The following is a 27,559-nucleotide window of genomic DNA, read 5'->3' as shown; positions in this document are numbered from 1 at the left end:
CACCCCAATCTGTCCCACGCACGGGGGTCAGAACTTCTGGCCTAATTTAAACCCTGGCACCTGCTCTCACTCACTCTGAGAGACATCATTGCACTTGTACCCTCCGGCACCCTGCACGGCCTTTTTTCCTTCTTGCCTGTGGGTCTCGTGCCAAGCTAGGGTTCGGCAGCATGGGGAGACGACTAAAGACCAACTCTCCTGGGGCCCAGCGTTCATTCAGTTCAGCGCGAGCTGATTCAGCAGGGAGCGCCGGCCTAAGACAAGGGATCCTCTGCTCACTTGCATGCTGCCCCCAGCACACTGCTCACAACACGGAGGACAACTCGGACCATGTCAAAAGCAGTGGGCCTTACCCACAGGCACACAGGGAGGGCTCCTAAAACGTTCCCAAGAGAAACACAACACAGAAGACCGTAGCAACACCCCTAGAAGGAGAGCGCTGTGACGGGTAGCACTGGGGGGGACTCACGTGTGTCCACTGTCTCCTGAATCGGGATGAAGCCCACAGGCAGCGTGTCCTTGATGTCAATGAGCTTCATATCCACTAACACGTTCCCCAGGTGGCTCTGGGGAAGGAAGCAGACACACAGACTATTAATGTGAGCACGCCGGTGGCAGGCTTGCCATCCTGGCTTCGAGATGCATATTTAACACACTGACGCGCGCAGCTCCGCGACAGCAGGTTAATTAGAGGAGGTGACATCTGACGTTCCTCGGCAGTTACACGGGGACTCGAGTGGCTCCCAGGAAGGCGCTTCATCTGCAGACCCTCAAAGCCACTCACTCAGACGTGGCCTTGGCTCGACGGACACGCAACCCCGGAGATGCCGTGGCCACGGCCCAGCAGAGGGCGGCGGCGCACACGGGTCCCTAGACCCAGCTGCCACTCAGCCCTGAGCCTCAGGTGTCAGGCAGGGCAGACTCCTGCAGGGGGAGCGTCGGCAGCTGAGCCTCACGGGAGCCGACCCTGAGCGATCGCCCGTCTGCGTCCTGACGCGCGTTTGGGCTGCTAGATGCAGTTTACAAAATCGCAAGAATCACAAAGAAACACAGAGTGGAAGCCTGCTGTCTCAGTGGTGCGCATCTTCTAAAATGACGCACACAAGGGCCTCCTAAGAGTCCTAGTTAGGGTGGTAATACAGGGTCCACAGTGCACAGTTCTCCCAACTGGTATAAAAGTATCTCCCGAAGTCAGTGCACCTCCTGGAACGGCAAGTCGGAATTCTTTGCAAACACGCCTGCACTTGAGTTGGAAATGAGCTCTAAGGACATCTGCCTCGTAACATGCAGCTGAGGGGCCACCTTGGAGAGGTCACGAAAACCTGCAGAGTACCTTGCAGCCTAGCGGCCGCTCTCTGCTCAGAGCCAGTTAAGGAAAGAATGAGGGGTTCCCGCCCCAAGTCTCTCCTCTTAGGACACGGGCAGTGCACCCGCACGCCCACGTTCCGCAAGTGCCGCTCTCAGTGCGCTCGTTCTGGTGCCCGCAGACGCTCCTCATCTGCGCAGCGCGTCCCTCTGCCCTTGGGCAGCAACCGCTCAGGTGCCCGCTCCTGTCTCGCCAGGGGAAGGGGGTCTCCTCCATCTGGGGGCCTCGGGCGCCGGGGCCCCGACCTCCACCAGCACAGCGTCAGCGTCTTCGGAAGTCAAGCAGGGAATCTACCACGTCAACTGTGCTGCCCTCGGCATTCGTTTTCCTCCGTGTGAATTTGTGATCATGTCTGAGGTGTACTTTACAGTTCGTGGAAAGTGGGATTAAAAGGTATTTATTTTTTTGCAAGAAAATAAGAAATCCATGTATACTTTTTTTAAAAAATATGCATTTTCCAATGACTTTCTGGAGAGTATGTGTGGATTCTGAATGTTTTTGTACCAAAATAAACTCAGGATCCCGTTTCTACAAGCTCTGTGAAGTACCATCGGCAGTGAGGCGGTTACCGTCTGTCTGTCTACTCGCGATCAGGAAGCACAGGACCACAAGCACCTCTGCTCCTTCTGAGTCCACGCCTAGCCAGTTCTCACCACGCGGGCGAGTTACTTGTTGAATCAATGAATGCCCTTTGGTAAAGATCTCAAGTGGGTGGGCCACTCAGAGTTAGAGACAAATAGGTTCTGCTTGGGTGGCAAATCTAAACTGCATTGATAAAAATACTACAAGCGTATTTAACAGGTGCATTATGAGCCAAAGGTGCAGAGCTGACATGCAGGTCAAGGAGGTGTGTGGAACGCAGGGCAGCGTCCTCACGGCACTACCATCAGGGAGCCACCTCTTTGTCTCAGAACTGTCGTCTCCGCCAACAACTGAATGTGGCTGTATTCCAGGTGGCTGGGTCTCAGGCACACGATGCACTGTGCACGCAGCCGGGGGTGGGTGGGGGGTGGGGGGGCCCAGAAGCCTCCCTGACGGGGAGTGAATCCCAGCCCGTGGGAAGGGTCTCAACGGCTAATCCAGCTCGCGGACATCCGTGCCTTTCGGAGCCGCCTGATCTAATCTATCAGAGTGTTTTGCTTTTTTTTCTCATGGCAGTTGCTTTCCATGTCATCACTGCTTTCTGCACTGAGAAATTAACAACTGGGCACGTTTCCCTGCCCCGCGGACGGGCGGGCATTCATCAATATCCTTCTCAGATGTCTCCCACTTGACAAGTTGGGTTTTACAGAAGTCAACTGCAGGCCACTTAGCGACCTCACCCTCCACACTGTCTACAAATGTCCCTGATCATAAAACCAGAACACCAGTGATGCGGCCATTAAAAAAAGCATCAGAAAACCCTCCCGTGCATACAAAGCAGGAGGCTGTACGCGGACGCTCCCCGCAGCCCGAGCGCGGTCCCTCCTCGCACAGGGCTGCCGCTGCACGGGGTTTAACACAGCAGGTCTGCGACACCATTAATTTTGCTTGTTCCTCTCCCCTCCCCCACCCTGCTCGCTTTCATTTCCTCCTCATAAATATGAAGAACGTATTCCCAATCCTTGTTGAGCAAATGATTCATGCCAGAAGCCCAATATGCACTGACTCAGGGTGTTTATATTGTCTCTGGTAGCCAGTATTTGCTGGTATACTGTAATTATTTTTGACAACCTTGCATTTAAGGTAGCCACAGATAACCAACTTAATATTCAAATGTTCATAAATCCTTCTGTTTAATATCCTCCCCACCTAATCTATGTACATTATTATTACAGGTAATGCAGAAAGTACAGGGCATGAAAAGTGCAATTAATCTCGATCCTTCCCCAGGAAGCAATGTCACTCCAAAGCCAGGTTTCTGTATTAACAGCATTATTGGGGGAAAGGAATTTAGGTTCCAAAGGAGTCTCCCCAAACTCCTACACTGGGAGTCTCAAGTCACCTAATTAAGACTCTGCCTGGTCTGGAGATCCTACTCCCTCCCTTACGGCTGGAAAGAATTATGCTCTGCAAAGCCGTGGTTTAGACAGTGCGGCTGGGGCAGACCGGCTCCAGCAGAGTGAGACACACCTGATCCCCATGCCTCTCCTGCGCGGCCACGTGGGTCACAGCCACCCCTCGACTTGATCCCTTGCTTCGACAGTTTAGATTCCAGGACAGAACCCACTCACTCTTTTTCTGACAACAAATGCAGCCACTTCTCTCAGTTTTTTTTTTTTTTTTTTTTTTTTTTTGGGACAGGCAGAGTGGACAGTGAGAGAGAGAGACAGAGAGAAAGGTCTTCCTTTGCCGTTGGTTCACCCTCCAATGGCCGCCACGGCCAGCGCACTGCAGCCGGCGCACCACGCTGATCCGATGGCAGGAGCCAGGAGCTTATCCTGGTCTCCCATGGGGTGCAGGGCCCAAGTACTTGAGCCATCCTCCACTGCACTCCCTGGCCACAACAGAGAGCTGGCCAGGAAGAGGGGCAACCGGGACAGAATCCGGCACCCCGACCGGGACAAGAACCCAGTGTGCCGGCGCCGCAAGGTGGAGGATTAGCCTGGTGAGCCGCGGCGCCGGCCTTCTCTCAGTTTTGAAATCGAGGCAGAGGTCTCTCCTCCGCCTTGTCCTCCCCTTCCAGCCTTCGTCACACCCAGTAAACGTGTTTAATGCTCAGTGCTTCTTCAGAATCCTCACCGTGACCCTGAACTAACAGGCCCCAGTGACATCACTCCATCACTTTCGACTCATCGCTGTCCCCAAAGGGGTATGGGGCTCATGGCTGAGTTCCAATGCCCCCACAACCTTCTGGGGGGAAATGCAACAAAAACACAACCCAACAGTGACCGTGGAGATCGGGGCTGTCCTGGGAGGTTGTGGTTTTGCACCAAGCCTCTCAGGAAGGAAAGCTGAAGCTGAGCTGAGGTCAGGAAGGAGTGCAGGAACCAGCGCGTGGAGGGCTGGGGACAAGAGCTGCCACATCCTCGGAGCCCAGAGCAGCAGTGAGCACGCTGGCCTGCAGAGCGCAGCCACGCACAGACGGGAGGTGGCAAAAGTCACAGACAGAAAGTCTCAGAAGTACAGGGAAGCTCCAGGGAAAAGAGGGCTGGGGGGCGTGCTGTGGGGGCGCAGGCAGGAAGCGGGGGCTCCAGGGACAGCCTAAGCTTAGGAGCCTGAGGTCCCGGAAGGCGAGGCCACCTTCAGACCCGGCCCCGCCGTTCCCTCACGGCTCCGCCAGCGCCAGGGGCCTGTGCAGACACCAGACCCACAGGGCCAGCGGCCAGTCTGCTGGGACTGAAAACGCCCTGGGAAGTCTGTTAGGGCTTTCCTGTGCTAAGCGGCTGCCTTCTCCGGCTCCATCACACACAGCACTTCGCACGGCGCGTGTGGTGCTCATGCAATCAGCAGGGGAATGGAAGGAATGACTTCTCCCCAAGTCCTGAATCTGTTAAGGATGATTCTCCTGGCAGTGAGTCACCAACAAACACAATGAACGACAGGAATGGTGGCCAGCACGGCCCAGCTCAGCAAACACCCGGGGACCCCAGCAGGGGGCGTTTCCCATCACGGGAGTTAGCTGCTTCCATTTTGCGTTTTTTAAACAATGGACACCTATTACTGTTCTAATAAATTTTATAAAAACAAGTCAGTACTATATCTTAAAAACAAATATTTGTATTATAAGGAGACAGTAACATTTAGGGCAAAAATAAAATGTTGCTAAGGAAAATGAAAATCTGACCACTCCCTCCTGGGGGCGGGGGCGCAGTGAGGCGCTCTGGGCACAGCTCCCTCACAGCAGGCACCCACTGCAGCCATTTCCCTTTCTTCTAAGCCACCCACCAGCCACCTTATCAGAAAAGCCTTATCTGTAAAAGCTCCCTAATTTATAGGCCCAGCTGTTATACTAAGTAAGAGAAATCTGCACGTGGATACCTGCCTACAAAAATAATGAAGCATCTCATGTCACACAGAGACTCAGAACCGAAGTCATTTGGAAACAAGGCCTTGTCTGTGGGTGGGGGTGGGTGGGGGCACCGTTCTGCCGGGCACTTCCCGCATCCACACTGCCCCGTGATTTGCTGCTGGGAGGGAAGGTAGGCAAATGAGAGCTTCGAGAGACATTTCCTGGTTTCCTTTGGAGAACACATTTTAATAGAATTCACTATACACTTGGGTACGTGGTTAATAATACTGTTAATAAATGAAACACAGCACTGGCTGCTGATTCTGCCCAGTTCCCTAAAACCACAGATAAATTAATATGGCAATGAAAATCAACCTCAGCCCCCAGTATGAGGAATTCCAAACAGGAATGTAAATTACTCGTGCTCACCCAGAGAACGGAAACCACTGCTAGACTTACGTTTTCTTTGGAAAACGATCTCGTGAAACACAGGTATCTGGTGACCTTGGACTTAAATAAGCCGTCTTTCCAGAGGTCAGCGTCCACGCCATCTGCCGTCTGTGCGACCTGCGCAGAGGAGACAGAGAACACTGCACGTGAGGGGCGGAAGTGCAGGCGGACGTGGGCCGCTTCCTCCAGACCCGCGCCAATTAACACCGGCCCAGCTCTCACGGCGTCTCATTAGTCCATTTCACCAGGCACAGGGAAGAGAATTTCCAAAAGGAAAAAGGGAGAGTGTGAAAAATACAACTTCTAAAAATACTGTCCCTGGGGAAGCCGTTGATTAAAGACACCCTGACAAAAATGGTTCTAATGAGAACAGAGCAACTTCGTTGTAATGGACCAAGGAGGGACTGGGTACGGCACACATTAAGATGCTCATTACCACTCACTCGGGGGATGGCGCAGGTGAGGGGAGATGTCCAAGGGCTGTGAAATGCCACCGGAGGGGGCGCCACCTCCTGCCCCTGGGCCAGCCAGGGACTTCAGTGAGCAGGACTCTGCTGGGACTGGAGGGTGTTTGGGGAAATTCACCGCGCCCCGTGCCTTCCTGCTGCAGCCTGAGAGAGGTGCTCATCGTGCTGGGGAGATGCGAAGGGCCTGGTCCCTTGTTTGGGCTCTCACTACTCAGCTGCACAAATTCTCTGGAAATGCTCAAGGATGAAGCCAGCCATAATTTTTAAAATTTAATTTATGTATGTGAGAGGCAGAGAAGAGAGAGACGGGAGTGTCCACCTGCTGGTTCACTCCCCAGCTGCCTGCTCCAGCCCCTGCTCCAAGCTGGGAGCCAGGAACTCAATCTAAGTCTCCCATGTGGGTGGCTGGGACCGAATCTGAGCTGTCAGCACTGCCTCCCCGGGCCTGCATCAGCAGGGAGCTGAAGGCACCCAGACACTGCTGTGGGACAAGGGTGCCTTAATCACCAGGCTAAATGCCCAGCCCAAGCCAGGCCTGACTGAGTCTTGAAGGACCCTTGCGCTGGAGCTGGGTGGGATTCTGGCACAGCAGAGGAAACAGGAGCTGGAGGAGGATGTCTCTCCTCCCTGGGCAGCCCAGCAGGACAGAATCCCAGCACTGCGCCAGGTCTGGGGGTGGGGGAGTGACACTGGGTGAGGGGGACCAGATGACCCAGGGAGCAGCCCCTTGTTCAGGATAAACTCAACATGGGTCTCAGGCAGCCTGCGTCCTGAATTCTTGGCCACCCTTTCGAGACTTAAGCTTTGGGCTGGTCTGACAAAGTGCTGAAAGGGCCTAGGCTCCTCACACAAAAACTGCCTTGATCCAGTCCCACCCAGTCCCAGCCTGTCAACAGCCTGACTGTCACAGCAGTGCGTGGGGGCTGGGGCGCCTTCTCAGGACATTCCAGAGCCCCCCACATCCTGGCTCTCAGAGGCAGCCTCAGACAAACCCAAAAGCCAGCTGGCAAAGGAAAAGTGCTAGCTTCTCAAACTGAACAATTGTAAATTAGCAGAGAGAAGCACAGAAAAAGAAAGGTCCTTATGCTGAATATGCAAATCGCCCTGACCTGCAGGCCCGAGGAGAGGTGTGGGGGCGGCTGCAGGAACAGTGTGCTCCCCCACAGGGAGAACCATGGAGAACCCATCAGGGCTCCACAGCCCGATTCTCCCCACAAGGCTCACACACCCGCCCCTGGGAAAACGGAGCTTCAGGCGGGCCCCTCTTGATTGCTTTCTCCCATGTTCTGAGAGATTTTTGTCTCCCAAACTGCACTCTTCACTGTGTCCTCAACCGTAGGACACGGTCATTTGGGGAACTGGCCACAGATTTAAGGAACACCCCTTCACACACACACACACAAGAATGTCGCTATCAAAATGTTTATATCTGTTTTTAAGATGCACCCCAATTTCAGAATCATTAAATAAAAATAAAAGGTGATATAAAAATCAGGGAACAAGGGAAGCTCTATGGTCTCTATAATAAATGCCTATTTGTGATTGACACTTGAACATAAAGGCCACAGGCTGGCCATCCAGACAGACAGCTGGCTTTAACCTTTCACTGGACCAGGGCGCTCCCCAAAGGGGCGTGCATGGAGCCTGGAGCTGCTGCTAGGGCCTGGGGTAAGGTCTGACCCAAGGCTGCCGCGTCCAGGGTCTGAAAATGACACTACCCTCACTACATGAATGAAATTCAGCAGCAAACATGAACTTGAAACCCAACAGCCTGCTCAAGTCCCAGGATTCCCCTCTGCCACCCTACCCCCACCCCAACCCCACCCTCACCCTACGCCCTGCTCACTGCCAGGACAGAGGAGACGTTGCACGTGCCAGGCTGTGGTGGTGTGAACACTCCTAGCAAGCACTCACCAAACTTGGAGGCCTTTGGTCTGACATCAAGAAACGCATTTAAAATTATGTCAGGGCCAGCGCTGTGGCGCACAAGCTAAAGCCACAACTTGTAATGCCCACACCCCATATGGGCGCTGGTTCATGTCCCGGCTGGTCCATTTCTGATCCAGCTCCCTGACAGTGTGCCTGGGAAAAGCACCAGAAGATGGCCCAGGTGCTTGGTGCTTGGGTCCCTCGCTACCCGTGTGGGAGACCTGGAAGCTCCAGCCTGCTGGCTCGGGCCTGGCTCAGCCCTGGCTGTTGCAACCATCTGAGGACATGAACCAGTGAATGGAAGATTCTCTTTCTCTCCCTCTCTCTCTGTAATTCCGACTTTCAAATAAATAAATAAATCTTAATAAAATAAAATAAAATGTCATACTACGACAGGCTCCAAAAGGTCCTACATTGTCCCATGGGGCTCAGTTCCAACCTTAGGTTCAGGGATCTTTTCTCCTTTTCTGGGACTAAATCAGGTCTTTCAAATACAAGTCAGAGAAGGCTGGCTCTCTGTATCCTCACGTTTCACATCTGGGACACAACCATTTCAGGCTGAACGCGGGACAGTTAAGACACCACTTGGGACATCTGCATCCCATACTGGAGTGCCTGGGATCAGGTCTTGTCTCTGCTGTGATCCAGCCTCCCGCTAGAGTTTACCCTGAGGCAGCAGGTGGCAGGGCTCAGGTAGTGGGTACCTTCCACCCTGTGGGAGATCCAGATGGAGTTTCTGGCTCCTGGCTTCAGGCTGGCCCAGCCCTGGGCTATTATGGGCATTCCAGGAACGAAGCAGCAGATGGGAGCTCTCTGTCTCTGCTTGTTTGTCTGTTTCTTTATGTGTGTGACATTTTAAAAAGAAAATAATCCAGGGGCTAGTAGTGTGACTGGTCATGTTGGGATACCAAATGCCAGCTGCTTCCCTTCCAATCCAGCTCTTTGCTAATGGCCTGGGAAAGCAGTGGATGACTGCCCAAGTACTTGGGCCCCTACCACCCACATGGAAGACTGGGACAGTTTCTGTCTCCTGGCTTTGTCCTAGCCCAGCCCTGGCTGTTGCGGCCATTTGGGGAGTGAACCAGTGGATAGAAGATGCTCTCTCTGTCCCTCCTTCTAATTCTGCCTTTCAAATAAAGTCTTTAAAAAAAAAGAAAATATTCAAAACAAGCAAAAAACTGCATTAGCACTGAACATATACAAGCCTTTTTTGGTCATTATTCCTAGACAATAGAGTATACAACCATGCACACAGCGTTGACACTGTATTGGTTTTACAGGCCATCCAGAGCTGATTCCAAGCATAGGGGCCGGCGTTCAGCCTAGTGGTTAGATACCTGCATTCCACTTCAGAATGCCTAGGTTCAACACCCAATTCCGGCTAAAGCCGGTTTCCTGCGGAGGCAGACCCTGGTTGGCTCAGAGATGGCTTAAGTTATTGAGCTCCTGCCATCCACACCGCAGGCATGGGTTAAGTTCCAAGCCCCTGCTCCTGTTCAGCCTCCCAGTCTCCTAATCAGCCATTGTGGGCATTCGAGAGATGAACGAGTGGATGGGAGCTCATTTTGTTTTCATCTCTGTCCCTTTATCTCTTTCTGCTTCTCAAATTTTTATAAAAATATATTTTCAAAAAATATAGAAATACTACACTATTTATATAGGGATTTTGCACACCTGTGGATTTTGGCAGCCACAGGGCAGGGGGTGTTCCTGGAACAAATCCAACATGGAGGGGTGGCACTTGTGTGGCTCATGCTTCCCTCCCCTGCTCTCCTCCTGGGCCATCCTGTACCCACAGCACAGCCTGTGACACAGTTGGGCGAGATCGCGATGGAAGCAATGAGTGAATCAACCACTCGATCAGAGCAAAGAAAAAAGCCACCTGCCCTGCTGGCAACCCAGGAGCGCAGAATATCAGCAGGAGATTCTGGGACTGAATGTGCTAGGCTGAGTGTGTCTCCCTCAAAGTTCCACTCTGTGAAGCTCAGACCCATTTCCCCACTGAGTCACTGTCCTCTGGTTATCACTTGCTCCCTTCCTCACTCCCAAACCATTCACCGTGTCCTGTACCACTGCTGCTGGCTGCAGTACCCCGGACTCTGTCTCGGGGCCTCACACACACAGCGCATGAGCAGACTTCCCACCACACGTGGCCAGTGGCACATGGAACCCACGGTTTCTCTCTTCCTTGCCAATATTCTTTTAAAATGACAATCAAGTGGAGAGAGAAGGGACCTGCTCCAATGTAGAGCCAGAGAGGAGTACGGCTCAGGAGATGCCGACCAGCACTTGACTGAGGAACGTGGGAGGCAGGGGCTTGGCAGAGTGGAGGGGGCTGCAGCCTGAGGGCCTGTGGAGGCCAAGGCCGGTCAGGTGGGGTGGGGTGGGGCTGCAGCCGGCAGCGGGGAACGAGGTCCACAAGCGGAGCAATTAGGTCCCCCATCCCCACTCCCACCTCCACCCCAGGTGTGTTTCAGGCAAGACTCCTGATCCCAGAACCCCAGCCCCGCAGGGAAGGAGACAGAAAAGAAGTGCAATTGCAGGGTGAAAATGGCGTGGCTACCTTTGCACCCTGAATGACAGACTCTCCCAGGAACGAGGGTGCAGATGTCTGCCCTCAATGCTGGATGAGGGATGAGCTGTCTCTGGAGAAACTGCAGAAGGCCAGGGTGGCCCAGTACTAGAGCCACCGAGGCCAACACTCAGCTGCCACCCGCACCATGCAGTCCACCGGCCCAAGGCTGGTGCCTGCCTTCAATGTCAGCCCCCAGCAAAGGATCACCAGGGACTGGGGGAAAGTTTCAAACAAGAAAGAAGGGCCCAAACAAGTAATGCTGAAGATGGCGTAATAGGGAGGGAGCTTACTGCTCCAGTCCAGGGGAAGACGGTCTAAAAAAAGTAGAGAGAGCAATCTCAGGCAGGAGTTGGGAGAAAACTCCAGAGGAAACTCCACACAGTTAGAGGGACACCATGGACACATGTGGAGGCTGTGGACGTGCACAACCCAGGACCCAGCAGCCGAGAGCCTCACACCAGCTTTGGAGAGTGAGGTGAGACCAGGCTGCAGCAGCCCAAGCCACTGGAGATAAAACTGTGGGAAGAGCCTGGAGGGAGTCTGGCTTGGATCCCTGTGGGGGAAAGTGTATCTGCCAGCGTAGAGGAAAAAAACAGGCCACGTTTCCCTCTCCCTACCACCCGGCACTGACCACCCAGCACCAGTGTCCTATAAATAGCCAAGAGAGGCCAGCACCATTTTGGACATACGTGACAACTGTGCCAGCTCCTGTCTGAGTGCCCAGCAACCAGCTGAGAGGAGACACCTGGGTCTGGCTGGGAGCACTGACAGGGGCTGGGTGCTTGGGACAGCGGGAGGCTTGTGTGCCGGGACTGTGAGAACACTGTGGCTGCATGGGAGGGTGCAGGGTGTGGCTGGGACTCTGGGCAGTCACTGTGGGCGGCTCCCTGATTCCCTGGTAAGGGTCACTGCCGCAGGATCTGAGCTCACACTGAGGACTGCACAGATCCTTTGTGTGGTTCTTGTGGCAGCATGGGTGAATACCGTACCCTCTGGGGCTAGTGCCCAGGCACCGGTCCCCACTGAGGAGGAGGCAAGTGTGAGAATGCCCCAATAGAGCAGAACAAACCTCCCTTCTGATTAAAAACACAAACACAAAAACAAAAAAAGAGGGCGATTTACCATGCCCAACTTGGGTGTCACCTTGGACACTCCCCTTACCCTGGAGCACCGACCAGAGCTCCCTGACCACACCCAGCACACGCCTCTGGGTATTCACTGAAAGAACAGACACTCCACTAAGCCACAGAGGAATAGTCCAAAGGTAAAAACCACCACAGGGGGAAAAAAAAGAAAAACACAACAAATAACTCCACCTTAAACCACATTAAAGACTTGTGGAGAGAAGTTAACAGTGGCATACAAAGGAATGCAGTCAGACACAGCAGCACAGGAAACAAAGATAGGAGAATGGGCCTTCAAAATCTGAGGACTGGAATTCTACACCTAAGCCGACTATCAGTTAGGTGTGAGGGCGGAATGAAGACCTTGGCAGAAGCGCAGGGACTGAAGAGTTTCTCTCCAGAGGGCCCCTCTCAGGAAGCTGCTGGAGGACACTTCAGCACAGCTGCAGATTAAATCAGTGAGAGCCATGAAGCTGAGCCGCAGGACCGCAGGGAGCTGGCGGCAGCACGCCCGGGCCTGCCAGGGAGGAAAAAGAGGGCCCTGGTGGGCAGCCTCCCAGGGAGGAGGGGCTGTGGAACCCAGGATCGATCGGGAACTGCACATGAGCACCTGAAAGAAATAGTGATGAACATGTGGCAAATGTGCTACAACATTCAGGAAACTGAAAAAAAAAAATGTGCATGAAGCTATTTGAAAAAATGATTAATCAATTTTAAAGTCAGGGGCCAGCACTGTGGCACAGCACTAGTTCAAGTCCCACCTACTGCAACCCAATCCAGCGTCCTGTTACTACACCCGGGGAAGCAGTGCAGGATGGCCCACGGGCCTGGGGCCTTTATCCATGTGGGAGACCCAGATGGATTTCCAAGCTCCTGGCCCAGCCCTGCTGCTGTGGCCTTCTGGGGAGCGAAGCAGCAGGTGGAAGATCTCCTTCCTGCCTGTGTCCCCCTCTCTCACCCCTTCCCCTCCACTGTCACTTTGCCTTTCAAGTAAATATCTCTTTTTAATTTTTTTTTTTTTATTTTTGACAGGCAGAGTGGACAGTGAGAGAGACAGAGACAGAGAGAAAGGTCTTCCTTTGCTGTTGGTTCACCCTCCAATGGCCGCCGCAGCCGGCGCATCACGCTGATCCGAAGCCAGGAGCCAGGTGCTTCTCCTGGTCTCCCATGGGGTGCAGGGCCCAAGCACTTGGGCCATCCTCCACTGCACTCCTGGGCCACAGCAGAGATCTGGCCTGGAAGAGGGGCAACTGGGACAGAATCCGGCGCCCCGACCGGGACTAGAACCCGGTGTGCCGGCGCCGCAAGGCGGAGGATTAGCCTAGTGAGCCACGGCGCCGGCCTATATATCTCTTTTTTTAAAGGAGTGGTGGGAGATGAGGCATGGGCTGTGTATTTTCTTATAAACCCTTTAGCACTAATTTTTCAACTGTGCATGCATGCATCACTTGGTTAAAATAGAAGCAAATCTTAATTTAAAAACTCAGACAGCTGAGGAGACACCTGATGGAACAAAGCACAGGAATTCAGGACTCCTTCTGGACAAACCACTGCTCGCTCCTGTGTTCCCAAGGGGGTGATGACATCCAAGGCTGCCTCCAGCTGCCCCTACTGCTCAAGTCCACCAAGGGTGAACCTCCAACGTCCAGAGGAGGAGCTATAGCACGCGGGGAAGTCTCTGGGCGGGGCCCCCAGAGCTGCAGAAGCAACCAGACAGGACTCAGCCTCTGTCTCACACAGCCCTGGCCTCTGACTTCCTTCTGCGGCTTGAGTTCAGAGGTCACACCCTGGCCCACTGTGCAGCACGCGCAGGGGAAAAGTGTGTGTTCAGGAAGCCCCGAACAGCCCCCTGCGCAGCAGGAGACACTGCCCACTGTGAACAACCCTGCGGGTTAGGGATGGGCAGCTGGAATCTGCTATGCCACAGGCACTGGGCCTTACCGCGTTCTTCCAACAACCCAGTGACACAGGTGCCGCTGTTTTCCCAGTCTACAGATGAGAAATGAGGCTTGGAGAACTTTCTCAGGGTCACTGAATACAGTGTCAACCACCAGGGCCAACACGAGGAGATCGGAGGGCCCTGCCTGTGGGACAGCCACGCCATGGGCACACCTATCTAGAATGTATCAGAAGGAGCCACTCAGAGCCCCTTCAAGATGCACAGGGGGGAGGGAGAGGAGGCTCAGCAGCAGCTCAGGGCTGTGCTGCAGATAAGAGCCCTCAAGAGCACCCTGGGAGGCTGCAGGCTTTGAAAGGTTTGCTTTGATGACTAAGTACCAAAGAAAACAGTGAATGGTCCCGCCAAGCCTCCCGCTGATAACTGCTACTGTAGTGGTCAAGAAGTGGGCCCTTTAAGAGATGATCAGGCCAGGAGGGCTCTGTGCTTGTGAATGGACGGGCTGCTGTGGTGGGAGTGGCTCCTGCGGAAAGCCGATGCCCGCCCCCACCCTCTCTCCTGTGTGTTCTCTAGCCTTCATCAAGGCAGCCCCTCGGTCCTAGACTTTCCAGCCTGCAGAGCTGAGCCAAATGGACATCTATGGTCTACAACTGGCGCACTCTGTGCTGCTGGGTCACAGCAGCAGAAGACGGACAGACACCATGACACTACCTTCACTCTGAAATGACTTACTCTGTGAGACCCAAGTCTCGGCTAGGAGCCCCAGTGGCTTTAAAAGGCCCCACGCGCCAAGGCAGGGCCCAGAGTTTTGGTTAATTCCTTTGCCTACCGGACACAGAAGTGCTCAGCATTCCTCAGCTACGGTAGGGAATGGCGCCGTGAGGACGCATCATGCAGAAACCAGAAGAACCCGCAGAGCCGGACCCCAGCAAGCGAGCACTCCGGGTCCATCCGGGTCCATCCGGGTCCACCCGGGTCCACAGGCCTCAGGACCTCCCTGGGAGGGAAGCACAGACCCCGCTCATGCTCTCCAGACAGCATCCTGCTCTCCCCCTGCGCCGACCTGCTTGCCTCGCCCCCCTCCGGCTGGAAGACTCTCACTCACAGCCTGGCTCACCACTGCAGCTTCCACGTGCCTGGTAGGAATGGCGACGCTAACGCTGACTGTGCGTACTCCAACGTCAGGACCCACTGAGGCCTTCTACTCTCCTTAAAGTCAAGCACAGGTGATTCACGTCACATAGCCCAATACCTAGACATGGTTGCTGTCTGGTTACATGAGGAAACTGAGAAGCGAAAGGATACCGGTTAAATAAATGTTGGAATGTCTCTATAATGGCTTAGCTCATGTCTTAAAAAGGATGAGGTATATATAAAGAATTACATTCATGGCACGTTAAGTGGGGGAAAAAAACCTGTTTACCAAAAAGCAAAGGGCGGGCCAGCACTGCGGCACAGAGGGTTATGCCACCGCCTGCAACGCCGGTATCCCGTGAGCTCAGGTTCAGGTCCCAGCTGCTCCACTTCCAATTTAGCTCCCTGCCAATGTACCTGGGAGACAACAGATGATGGCCCACCCATGTGGGAGACCCAGATGGCACTGCAGGCTCCTGGCTTTGGCCTGGCCCAGCCCTGGCGGCTGTGGCCATTTGGGGAGTGAACCAGTAGATAGAAGATTTCTCTCTGTCTCTCCCTCTCTACCCTGCCTTTCAAATAAATAAATAAATAAGTCTTGACAAAAAAGAATGTAGAAAAGTAGAATAAGTAGAAAAATAACTAAATACTGACCACTTAGACAAATTTAAAACAAAAAATCTTATGAGAGAATACACACACACACACACACACACACACACCCCAACAGGGAAAGATCAAAACTGCAGTCAAAAAACTGGTCCATGGCTACCAAGCAGCAACTTACACAAACAGTGCAAGTGGTCACTGAACACGGGAAAATGTTCGGCTTAGGTAATTACGATTCAAGGGAGAATAACAAGATGAGACTATCGATCGACGAAGATCTCTCAGGGACAGGCTGAGACGGCGACACTCGGTGCCATGGAGCATGCTGTTGGGAAATGGCCATGCTGACCACTTTATAGTCACCCATGACTGCAATACGAACCTAACAGATTAATCTGGCAGCAGCCGCCTAAAGCTTTAAAAGCACACGTGCCCTGTGATCAGGGAATCCTACTTGTGGGCAGACTCTTGGGAAATGATTGGTTTTGTGCACAAAAATGCAATCAATCATTCAGTGTTTGCTCATTTAAGGCACGTTGAGCCCCCAGGTGCTGGGAACAGTGTTGCACAAGACAAGCCCAGTCACTGACTCCAGGAGCCACATTCTGAACGAGGAAGATACACAACGAACAGGCAAATGTAGGATAATTTCAGAGGACAGCAAATGTGATGTATAAAACAACACAGGGCGACACAGTGGCTGCAAGGAGGGAGCCACTTCGGTTGGGGTTAGCAAGATGAGGGGCTCACAGCACCTGGATGATGATACAAAGTTGGCCCTCAGGGTGCACCGAGGAGGGGACAAAGTTGGTGGGCCACAGGGACAGAAACGAGGGCAGTGCATCACCCATCCGTCCACGGGGGCTCTGGCTGTGACGCATGATGAGGGTGCAGCTCTACAAGGGAAGACTCAGCTGTTTTAAACCATTCTTCACAGATTGATTTATCTGAAAGGCAGGATTACAGAGAGAATCTTCCATCCACGGATTCACTCCACAAATGGCCACAATAGCCAGGCCTGGGCCAACCTGAAGCCAGGAGCCTGCAACTCCATCCGAGTCTCCCCCATGGGTGCAGGGGCCCAACTTGGGCCATCCTCTGCTGCCTTCCCAGGCACATTAGCAGGAAGCTGGATGGGAAGGAGAGAAGCTGGGACTCAACCAGCACTCCGACATGGGCTGCCAGCATCCTAAACTACGGCTTAACCCACTGTGCCACAACTCTGGCCCCGCTTTAAGCAATTCTGTGTAAGTCTACCAACTTGGGCAGTTCAGAGGGAACAGTGGGTCACAAAATGGTTGACTGTGTGCAATCCCGTATTTCATGTTTTTGGATCATCAGCATAGAAGATGACCTAGACAAACACTCAGTGAAGCAGCGGCCACTGTGGCCTGCACAGCTGAGGTGATGAGGATCATTTTTCTAGTGTTCTCTCGCTTGCCTGTATGTTTCTTGTTTTTTTTGGGGGGGTGGGTAATGAGTATAGGTAGCCTTTATAATTAGAAAAACAATAAAGACTTCATCTGCTGGGGTGAGAAATAAAAAATCTTCCGGCTTTGAGAAACACATTGAAATCAGCTGCCCAACCAGACCACCTGCAGAGGACCTGGGCAGTCTGTCACTGCAGCCACCGAGTTTCCCATATTGGAACTGAGTGCTCCTCGCCCAAGCCCACAGAGGAACTCGGAAGAGACACTGCTAACCACCAATTTCATCACCCTGTTTACACCCTGGTGTTTAAAGGAAGCCCACCCACAACTTAAAGACGTACTCAGCAGACAGAAAACAAAGTTCTGCAGGAAGCTCTGCAGACATTCCAGAGGGAGTATCTGGCTGGCGCTGTGAACAAGAATGAAGTTCATGGGCCTCCTGACATGTTCATTCCTCGACCGCGGAAACATACACTTGGCCCAGGTGGACCCTGGCCTGCTTAAACTCTTAAGCAGAGTAACGTGGGAGCCCAGCGAGGCAGCCTCTGCTCCCTAAAAGGAGGTGTGCCCCAAATCCTTCCTACAAGTCGTACAGTGTAGGAGAGGCCCATTTGGCTTATCTGGGGAGCAGTCCAGGGACTCCTGGCTGCTTTGGGTTCTGTTGTCACTTGCGCCATTGTATTATTCCGTATCCCGAGTGGAGAGAGCGAGTGAGCCGCAGACCTGCCACTGACGTGTCTATTTCTAGCGAAAGGAAGGGAAGGCAGGTCTGTGTTGCAAAGACGGATGGTTGCAGCCCTCAGTCTCCAGATCCTTCCTCCTCCCGCGACACAGGGCACCGACCGACACTGGCCTCTGCTGGCCTTGCCCACCCTGGGCCTCCTGATGCTGTACTGCCCTGCCTCTGTCTGGCTCCCCTTCAAATGCACCTCTTCAAACCTGACCCAGCTCCTGTGTCCCCTGTCACAACTGTCTGTTGAAATATTTTAATTCTTTAGGGCCTGGCTGGAAGAACCCCACTGTGGGGTCCACTGGAGGGCCTCCACAGTGACACCGGCCAGTCAGGAGGGTTCAGGTTCCAGTCCGAGCTCTGGCTCTGCTGCTTACCTCCTGGGGTTTCCCAAAGTCACAATTTGATTCTCTGAGCCTCATCTAAAATGGAAATAGTAAAAGTACCTACCTCACAGCATTATCCATGAGGAGTTATTCATGAGGATTAAGTGAGAGAAAGCACTTAACAAAGAAATACTACTTCAGCCCCACGACAGTAGCGCTATTTTAAATAACCAGGAAACAACACCACTGACCCTGGGAGGCACTGATGATGGCTCAAGTAACCGGCTCCTGGGGACCTGGATGGAGTTCCAGCCCTGGCCGAGCCCAGCCATGGCAGGCGTCTGGGGAGTGAACCTGCGCACAGGGGCTCTCTCTTTGGGTCTTTATTTCCTTCTTTGCTCTCTGTGTGTATCTTTGCCTCTCAAATAAATAGAAAAAGCAACAACAAAACAGGACATAGCGAATGTTGGCCAGTTTGTAGCAGTACTGTGCACAGGACAGTCTCTTTGGGAGACAGTCTGGGGCTCCTCAAATGTGAACAATCCACGCCTGGGCACACCTGGCGAGAATGCAGACAGACACCTCCGCGGAAACCTGCCCATCCACGCTCGCAACGGCATCTTTCACAATCACCACAAAGTGGAAACGACCTCCGTGGCTAATCCGTATAATGGGATATTATAAAGAAACAAAAAGGGAATGCAGTGCTGGAACACACTACAGTAATGTGGATGACCCTGAAAACCTTTACAAAGTGAAATAACAAAGTCACAAACTGTTTGATTTTGCCTACATAAAATGTCCATGGAAGGAAAATGCACAGAGACACAAAGCAGACTGGGCCGCCAGGGGCCCACGGGTAGGGGCAGTGCTCTGGAGCAGACGGTAGTGACGGCTGTGCACCTCACACGGTGGCACTGAACAACGTAAAGTTCACCTTGGAGTTTTATGGTGTGTGAATTATACCTCAATAAAGTTGCTATTTCTTTTGTAAGCACTTGGCATAAGGCATGGCACGTGGTAGACACACACACACAGACACACAAAATATGATCTATTTATTATTACCTCTGGTCGTATATTTTTCAGAGCCCATCGCCCAAGGCCCTGCTTATGGTTCACAATCAGATATTTAGCAAGTGGCGGAAGGAACCACTGAAAGAACAGAATAGGAGAAGCGCAGAGACTGGTCCTGGCACATCAGGCGCTGCCCTTCCTCACTGCAGCTGCAGCTCGGGCGCCCCTGCCACCGCAGGCACAGAGAGGACCGGTCCCTGAGGCTGGGCGTGGGGGAGAGCCCAGCAGGCCCAGCGAGGGCCCCCGGGACAGGGCAGTGAGCAGGAGCTCTGCTGGTGTGCCTTCTGCCGCGGGCTGGGAGCCACCGGGGGAGGGACCACCTGGGACTCAGAGACCCTCCAGAGAGGAGAAGGGAGATACACACGGGCAGGCGTCCTGGCCACAGCAGCGCGGGAGTCTGCCCTGTGCCAGTCACGAGGAGGGAGCGCCTGGACCAGGAGGGCTCCTGCCATGCCGCATCTAGACGACCACGGTAGGACTGGCCCTGGACCTCCACAGACCCACAGGGCACAGCGGTGTGCTGAGAAGCTGCCTTGGGCTGCTCACACCCTAGTGAGGGCCAGCTACTCTGCCGCTGGACACTCAGTCTGTCACGGAGCTGCTGGACGAAGGGGGACAGGTGAGCCAATAGCATCCAGACACCCGACGGTCACTCTAGACCAAAAAACCAAATCAGAGCCCTACCTCATGCCAAAACCCAATCTAGGGGCATTAAAGATTAAATAAAAAAGGCAAAACTTGAAAACTTTCAGAAGAAAAAGTGGAATATCTTTGTTTTAATAGAGGGGATTATTAAAGCACTAGACACACGTACAAAAAAATCCATACCAGACTTTTACTTCCCTACAATTAAAATTTTATGCTACAAAGGACAAGAACGCTATGCTACAGAAACAAGCCTCAGACCATAAGCAGTGGGTGACTGACAACGATCAACCTCCGGAATGAGGATATAAAGAACTCAAATCAATAAGTAAAAAAGAAATCACACACAAATGGGAAAAATCATACACAATATAGAGAAGTCACACGAGAAAACCTCCCACCTTGCTAGGAAGTGCCAATTAAAAAGGACAATGATACCACTCACGGCAAATCACTGCCCAAACTGTCAGTGGCGACAAAAACCAGTGGGGCACGAGTGTGCAGACCACCTCGGAGAATGCGCTGCTGCATTCAGCAAAATGAAAATGATCTAGCAATTCTACCCCTAACTGCTCTCCACAGAAATTCCTGGCGTAAAGATACAGGTAATATTACCTGCAACTCTGTCTGCTAGTAAATTATTGGAAACAACCCAAATCTTCACTAGCAGAAGGATGATTAAATAAATTCTAGTAGATTCCTGGAACAGAATTAAAATGTTATGCTATAAAGGACAAGAATTCCACGCAGCCTTGAAAACACCTGATCTAGAGCTCCAGGAGGCCGGCGTCTGGCTGAGCAGGTTAAGCCATCACTTGTGACGCCCATATCCCGGACCAGAGCACTGGCTGGAGTCCTGGCTGCTCCACTTCCTACCCAGTTTCCTGCTAATGTACCTGGGAAAGCAGTGGGAGACAGCTCAAGTGCTTAGGCCCCTGCCACCAGTGTGGGAGACCCGGAACGAGTTTTGGGCTCTTGGCTTCAGCCTGGCCCAGGCCTGGCTATTGTGGCCATTTAGGGAGTGAACCAGTGGATAGATCTCTCTTTTTTTTTTTTTTTAAGATTTATTTATTTATTTGCAAGTCAGAGTTACATAGAGAGAGGAGAGGCAGAGAGAGAGAGAGAGAGAGAGAGAGAGAGAGAGGTCTTCCATCCTATGGTTCACTCCCCAGATGGCTGCAACGGCCAGAGTTGCACCAATCCGAAGCCAGGAGCCAGAAGCTTCTTCTGGGTCTCCCACGTGGGTACAGGGACTTGGGCATCTTCTCTTTCCCAGGCCACAGCAGAGAGCTGGATTGAAAGTGGAGCAGCCGGGTCTTGAATGGTGCCCACATGGGATGCCAGCACTTCAGGCCAGGGTGTTAACCCGCTACACCACAGGGCCAGCCCCGAAGATCTCTCTTTCTCTGTCACTCTGCCTTTAAAATAAGTAAATAATTAAAAAAGAAAAAAAAAAGCTTGTGGAAAATTGGATTAAAAAATAAATTGATTTTGAAAATATTTTTTGAAATGCATGGATAGAAGGGTCTTCAAAAAGTTCACAGGCCATGTGTATTATAAAAATTGGGCAAAGATTTCAAAATTATTTTGCATAAAAATAAACATCTTTTAAAAAAGATGTATTTATTTATTTTTTATTTGAAAGGCACAGGTACAGAGAAAGTGAGGGAAAGACAGACAGGGAGAGAGATCTTCCATCTGCTGGTTCACTCCCCAAGTGGATGCAATGGCTGGGGCTGGGCCAGGCCAAAACTGGGAGCCTGGAACTCCATCCAGGTCTTCCAAGTGGGTGGCAGGGGCCAAAGCACTCGGGCCATCTTCTGTTGCCTTCCCAGGAGTGTTAGCAGGGAGCTGGGTGGGAAGAGAGCAGCCAGGACTCGAACTGGCACTGATGTGGGATGCTGCTAATCTGCTACGACACAATGCCAAACTTATCAACACGAGCTTATCTTTCAATTCCATTCTCCACAATCCTTTGGAAATATCACTATAATGTACTAGCAAGGAAAAATCTCAAAAATGATGCTAAGCTCCAAAAGCAACCTGGAAAATACCCACAGTGAGGCACACACACAAGCTATATGATATCATTATATAGGACATCATTATATAAAGACTGAAGAAAGACACAGACAACCATACACGAGCGATGAACACCAAACTCAGAGCAGGAACACTCTGGGTACACGGACATTAATAACATTTTCTTTCTGTCATTAAGAACAGTATCTGGGGCAGGCATTTGGCCTAGTGGTAGGACCTCAATTAGATGCCTCTGTCCCACATGGGAGTGCCTGAGTTCCATCTCCAGCGCCAGTTTCGGACTCCAGCTTCTCGGCAACGCAGACCCAAGGCAGAGGTGATGGTCTGAGTATCTGGGTCCCTGGCACTCACATGAGAGATGGGGACTGAGTGTCTGGTTCCAGGCTTTGCCCCTGTCTGTTACAGGCACTTGGGGAGTGAACCAGCACGAGGGGAGTGCCCTCCCACTCTCCTGTACTCTCTCTCAAAAAAATTGAAACAGATTTATAAAATTCTTACATAAACTCAGTGAAACATTAAAATTGGAAAAGTTTCATGGTGGTTACACTGGTATTTGTTACATTGTTTGCTATATTTTCGATATTTTATGACAAAATTTTTTTTAGATTTACTTATTTATTTGAAAGACAGTGAATGAGAGAGAGAGAGAGAGAGAGAGAGAGAGAGATCTTCCATCTGCTGGTTCACTCCCCAGATGGCAGCAATGGCCAGAGCTGGGCCAATCTGAAGCCAGTAGTCAGGAGCTTCATCCAGGTCTCCCATGTGGGTGCAGGGGTCCAAGCACTTGGGTCATCTTCCACTGCTTTCCCAGGTGCATTAACAGGGAGCTGCACTGGGAGTGGAGGAGCCAGGACTTGAAACGGTGCCCATATGCAATGCCGGCATTGCCACAATGCCGGCCCCATGATAAAATGTTTAAACTTAAAAAATCAAATACCAGACCTAAAGAAGTCTTTTAAGTACTCACAAATGTGTATAAGGAATAGAGTTGCCAGAGACAGCACAGGGCAGTCAATTAAACTCAGCTTTCAGACAACAAATACGTTTTTCAAATAAAAAAATTCAGGTTTTCCATATTCAACAGCAGGTCGCCCTGTATTTGTGACTGCTATGTCTGACAGCTCTAACAGGAGCGTTTCCTAAAGCTCTGGGGAAAAGATGGAAAAGGCAACAACACGTTGAGCAACAGACTGTTGTACTGCTGGTACAGACTGCTCAGTCTGCTAGGGACAGCAGCACACCAGTCACCAAGACACACTGGTCTAGAGAGAGACAACTCACATGTGGTACTGCTCATAAAAATAAAGATCTCACTGCATGCTCGGACTCATATTAAAACTACAAATCACAATGGTATGTTTATATAGAGAGAGAAATGAAGAAAAACAAGCAACTAATGGCAATGGATAACAGAAATTAGGTGTGCAAAATGTACTTTGAGGTTTGGCTATATTATTTGATTTCTTAAAATAAGGAGCCATTCCTGTATTCTTTATCTAATAAACAAGAAATACTTTTGTAAAAAAGTTCCAGCTGCTCCACTTCCAATCCAGCTCCTTGCTAATGTGCCTGGGAAAGCAGAGGAAGATGGTCCAAGTGCTTGGGCCCCTGCAGCCATGTGGGAGACCTAGCCATTGCAGCTATTTGGAGGAGTAAAGCAGCAGATAGAAGATCTCTGTCTCTCCCTCTCTCTAAGTCTGCCTTTCAAATAAATAAAATAAATCTTAAACACACACACACACACACACACACACAGATTTCTTCCTTTCTTTATTTGAAAGGCAGAGTAATAAGCAGAGAGGCAGCGAGACCTTCCATCTACTGGGTAACTCCCCAGATACACATAATAGCCAGGACTGGAACAGGCTGAAGTCAGAAGCCAGGAACTCAATCTGGTCTCCACATGGGTGGCAGGAACCAAGTACTTGGCCGTCACCTGCTGCTCCTCGGGAGCATTAATGAGAAGCCAGACCAGAAGTGGAGGGGCCAGGGCTTGGATCCACACTCTGATATGTGAAAAGGCACCTGAACCCGCTATGCCCTACGCCTTCTCCAGGTCTAAAATGGGAAAATGTGGGATTAGAGGAGAAGAATGGTATCATTTCACTCTCCAGTTGATATAATCCTATATGATTTACATTTTCTGAGCTTTTATAATCTTTAAATATTATGAAAGAGTTTTAATTTAAAAAGTTAAAGGCAGGGTTCCCTGATCTCTCTACCACAGGCGGGCAGTGCACATTCATCTCATCCTGGAGGTGCATCTGCTCAGCAGAAAGGGGGAGAGCGGCTGCGGGTCCAGCTGCTTCCTGAAACCCTCTCTGCGTCCCTGCCAGCCGCAGCACAGTGTTCCCAGTTCCTTGCGGCAGGAATCTGGGAGAACAGCCTATGCCCCAAACCACCCGAACTCCACACTCTCAGACCAGGGAAGCAGGGCCCTGCAATGGCTTCAAACACGGCCTGGTGTCGGAAGACGCAGTGCGGCCCTGCTGAGAGACTGCAGCTGCGTTCCTCCACCTCTCTGAGCCACAGCTTCTCTCTCCGAACGTGGAGACAGTGGATTCTGCCTCACGGTGGCAGTGACAGCACGGTGTTCTGCCGGGTGCGGTGCGTGGTACCTCTTATGGCGAATTCCGTCCTGCTGCTTTAGCATGAGCACTGCTCCCTTCCACGTCCACGTAAGCAGCCTGCCCCAGCTTCACAGAGACCTCCACGCTCAGGCGCAGTCAGCAAATACTTGCTAAGCACTCAAGCCATGGCTTGAGCGTTCACAGGTACGACAGGTGAGTCCACCCTCGGCACACAGCTAGCAGTCAGCGGGACTGGCAGCGAGAGTCCAAGGGAGAGAGCCCAAGGCACAGACAGCAGGCCTGGCTTGGGTCTGAGCTAAGCCTCTCCTGCTGTGGGCCTCCAAAGAGCCCTCAAGCTCAAGGCTTTCTCTCCTCTGTGAGAGGAGGCCACCGTGGTAATTCTGCAGCCAGCTGGGGGACAGACAGCATGCGGAAGTGCAGTTACCGGAGGCGCACGTGGACTAACAGTACTGCAAGAGAGCATGGGAGACGAGGAGAGTCCAGATGACAAGAAAGCAGGGCAGAAACGGAGGCAGGAGGGATGACAGACAGCATGCGGAAGTGCAGTTACCAGAGGCACACGGTGGACTAACAGTACTGCAAGGGAGCATGGAACATGGGACAAGAGCTGGGTGGTGGCAGAGACAGAGAGGATGACGAAAGCTAAAGAAACTGCCTGGCGGGTGCAGGGGAGGGCTTGGCTGAGGAGCCCCAGGAAGACCCTGGCCTCTGCTGGAGACGCAGCCCAGAAGAGCGAAGAGGCGAGCTGTGGGCTGGGCCTTTGGTAGCTGTGGACGGGGCAGGGAACTTACAGAGACGCAGGCCAGTTCAGTGCGGGAATTCGCAGGTGTCAGCCAGCCGTGACACGTGGGCTTGTCTAGCAGGCAGGTGGGATGTGGGCGTGGCACTGAGGGCCCCAGCTGGGCTCTCCCCATTTCTCTGAGCTGGAGAAGAGCACACAGTGCAGGAGACTGGGCTCAGAGCTCAGGTGCGTGCACAGCGTGGAGGCTGCCACGAGAAGGAAAGATGGGAGAAGAACAGGCAGAAAATCGGTGCAATCAAACCCAAGGGAGGAGAGTGCTTCAAGGGAGCAGCACTGCAGAGATATCTGACGGCCTAAGACCCGCCGCAGTGATACAGCGAGAGGATACAACGCTACAACGAGCAGGTCCTAAAATAACACAGCCGCGGGCCTCGCGCTGTTCAGTCAACACGCGACCACGTACACAGCAGTGACTGTGACGGAACTAAGAAGTCCCCATGGCCTGGCGGCGTCACGGTCACTCACCATGACATAGCACGTAACTCACGCATTTGTGCTGATGCCCGCGGACGCCAAGCCTCTGCGCTGCCACTCATAAAAAGTGTAACACATACAACTCTGCAGCACCTCTACTTCAAAGGACAATAAACAGCTACGTTACAGGCTTATGTCTTTCCTACACTACACTTTATATCATTATTTCACACCGTACTCCTTCTACACATAAAAAAAAATGTTTACCATAAAACAGCCTGCTGCTAGGCCGGCAGCAGCTGCACACACCCCGCTTACTGCCCTCTGTGCTTGGTTTAATCTCGTGTCGCTGGGCTCATGACCGCAGGTGCAATAGGCTATCCCATATATACACACACCACGTGGCCTCGGTGTGGCAGGCGGTAACACCTGGGTTTGTGTAAGCACATGCTGGTGTTCACACAACAACAAAATCGCCTGCCCACAGAGTTCTCAGAACATACCCCTGTCATTAGACGATGCCTGACTGTATACGCAACAGCACCCATCAAGCAACGGCTCAATGTAGGATTTCCTGACTTCACCATGGTAGGAAAGCAATCACACTTAGTAGAAACCGTACTTTGAATTTTGATCTCTCCCTGGATTAGTTATGTGTGCAACATTCTCTTGGACAGAGCTCTGGCTCGCAGTCAGCCAGGTGCCCAGCAGAGAAACAGTGATACTCTGCGTGTGCTGTGCTGCTAAGCCAGGATGTCCGGTACAATGGACTCGATGCATGTTCAGCATACGACATTTTCAACTTACAATGGACTTGCTGGGATGTAACCCCATCACAAGTCAAGGAGCATCTGTACTGCCAACACCACACACACACACGCACACGCACACACACACACACACACACACGACCCAGGGAAGAACTAAGGGATATATGTCAAAATGTCAACAGTTCTTCCTCAGTAGAATTTCAAGTCACTTTTATACTCTTCCTTGTGCTTTTCTTTACCTTCTAAATAGTCTAAAATGGTCACATATTAGTTCCATATTCAGAAAATGAATGCAGGGGTTGGCATTGTGGCACAGCAGGTTAAGCTACCACATGTGACACCAGCATCCCCTAACAGTGTTAGTTTGGGTCCCAGTTGCTCCAGCTTTGATCCAGTTCCCTGCTAATGTGCCTGGGAAAGCAGTGGAAGATGGCAAGTATCTGGGTCCCTGCCACCCACTGGAGACCTGGATGGAGTTCCAAGTTCCTGGCTTTGGCCTGGCCCAGCCCCAGCTGTTGTGGCCATTTGGAGAGTGAACTAGTGGATAGAAGATATTATATCACTCTCTCTTGTGTCTGTACTCTGCCTTTCAAATGAATGAATGAACGAACGAATGAATGAGCAGAAATAAATGCATATATAAGGAAGGAAGAAATTAGTTTACAGAATCCCAAGCTGAGATGAGGTCAAGAATCAGGATTAGCAAAAGGCCACTGAGTCAGGCAATGAGGAAGCCGGGGTGAGGGGAGGAGACAATGAAGAGGAGACGGCAAACAGGAGCCATCTGGAAGCCCGGTCACGGGAGGGGCTGTCATGAAGGAGGGAGGTGGTCCGGGTGTGTTTATCATAGCCAGACTGCAGCACGTTGGGTGGAGAGGAAAGAGGAGGACAGGCTGCAAGAACACACGAGAGGGATTACAAGCAAGACCCAAGGCTGGAGAAGAAGACACGAGCATTCACCTGGGGGGTGGGGCCTCCCGCAGAGGAGGGGCCACCTGAAGGCGCATCGCGCTCTGCTACCCCTCCTCTGCTGGGCGTCTGCAGGCAGGCACTACATCTGACTCACTCACCACGTGCTTCCCAGTGCCCAGCACAGGGCCTGTATGTGGTGGGTGTGCAAATGAGCAGGTGCCTGCTTCCCTTGTCCCCACATCTCTGAAGTGTGGGGAAACCCATGTCCCTCCGAACCTGGGGGCAGTGGGCTCATCAAAGACACGCTGGCTGGCGGAGGGGACTGCAGCAACGCCCA

The 27,559-nt window shown here is 52.2% G+C and overlaps 1 protein-coding gene across 7 annotated transcripts in view; it reads right to left on the bottom strand.

The window, feature by feature from the left end:
- The window catches only part of MVB12B (multivesicular body subunit 12B), a 174,460-nt gene that overhangs the window by 103,346 nt on the left and 43,555 nt on the right, over positions 1-27,559 (bottom strand). For all 7 annotated transcript variants that reach the window (XM_089320037.1, XM_089320051.1, XM_089320045.1 and 4 more), the window contains exons 3-4: positions 5,757-5,864; positions 470-566 (exon numbers count right to left, since the gene is read on the bottom strand). In XM_089320037.1, coding sequence (XP_089176163.1) covers positions 470-566; positions 5,757-5,864 — 205 coding nt within the window. The remainder of the gene's footprint in view (positions 1-469; positions 567-5,756; positions 5,865-27,559) is intronic.

The sequence above is a fragment of the Oryctolagus cuniculus genome, chromosome 1, assembly GCF_051225735.1.
Source record: "Oryctolagus cuniculus isolate XC-2025 breed Fujian yellow rabbit chromosome 1, ASM5122573v1, whole genome shotgun sequence".
In the NCBI taxonomy this organism is placed as follows: Eukaryota; Metazoa; Chordata; class Mammalia; order Lagomorpha; family Leporidae; genus Oryctolagus; species Oryctolagus cuniculus.
This window is presented reverse-complemented; position numbering and strand designations above follow the sequence as displayed.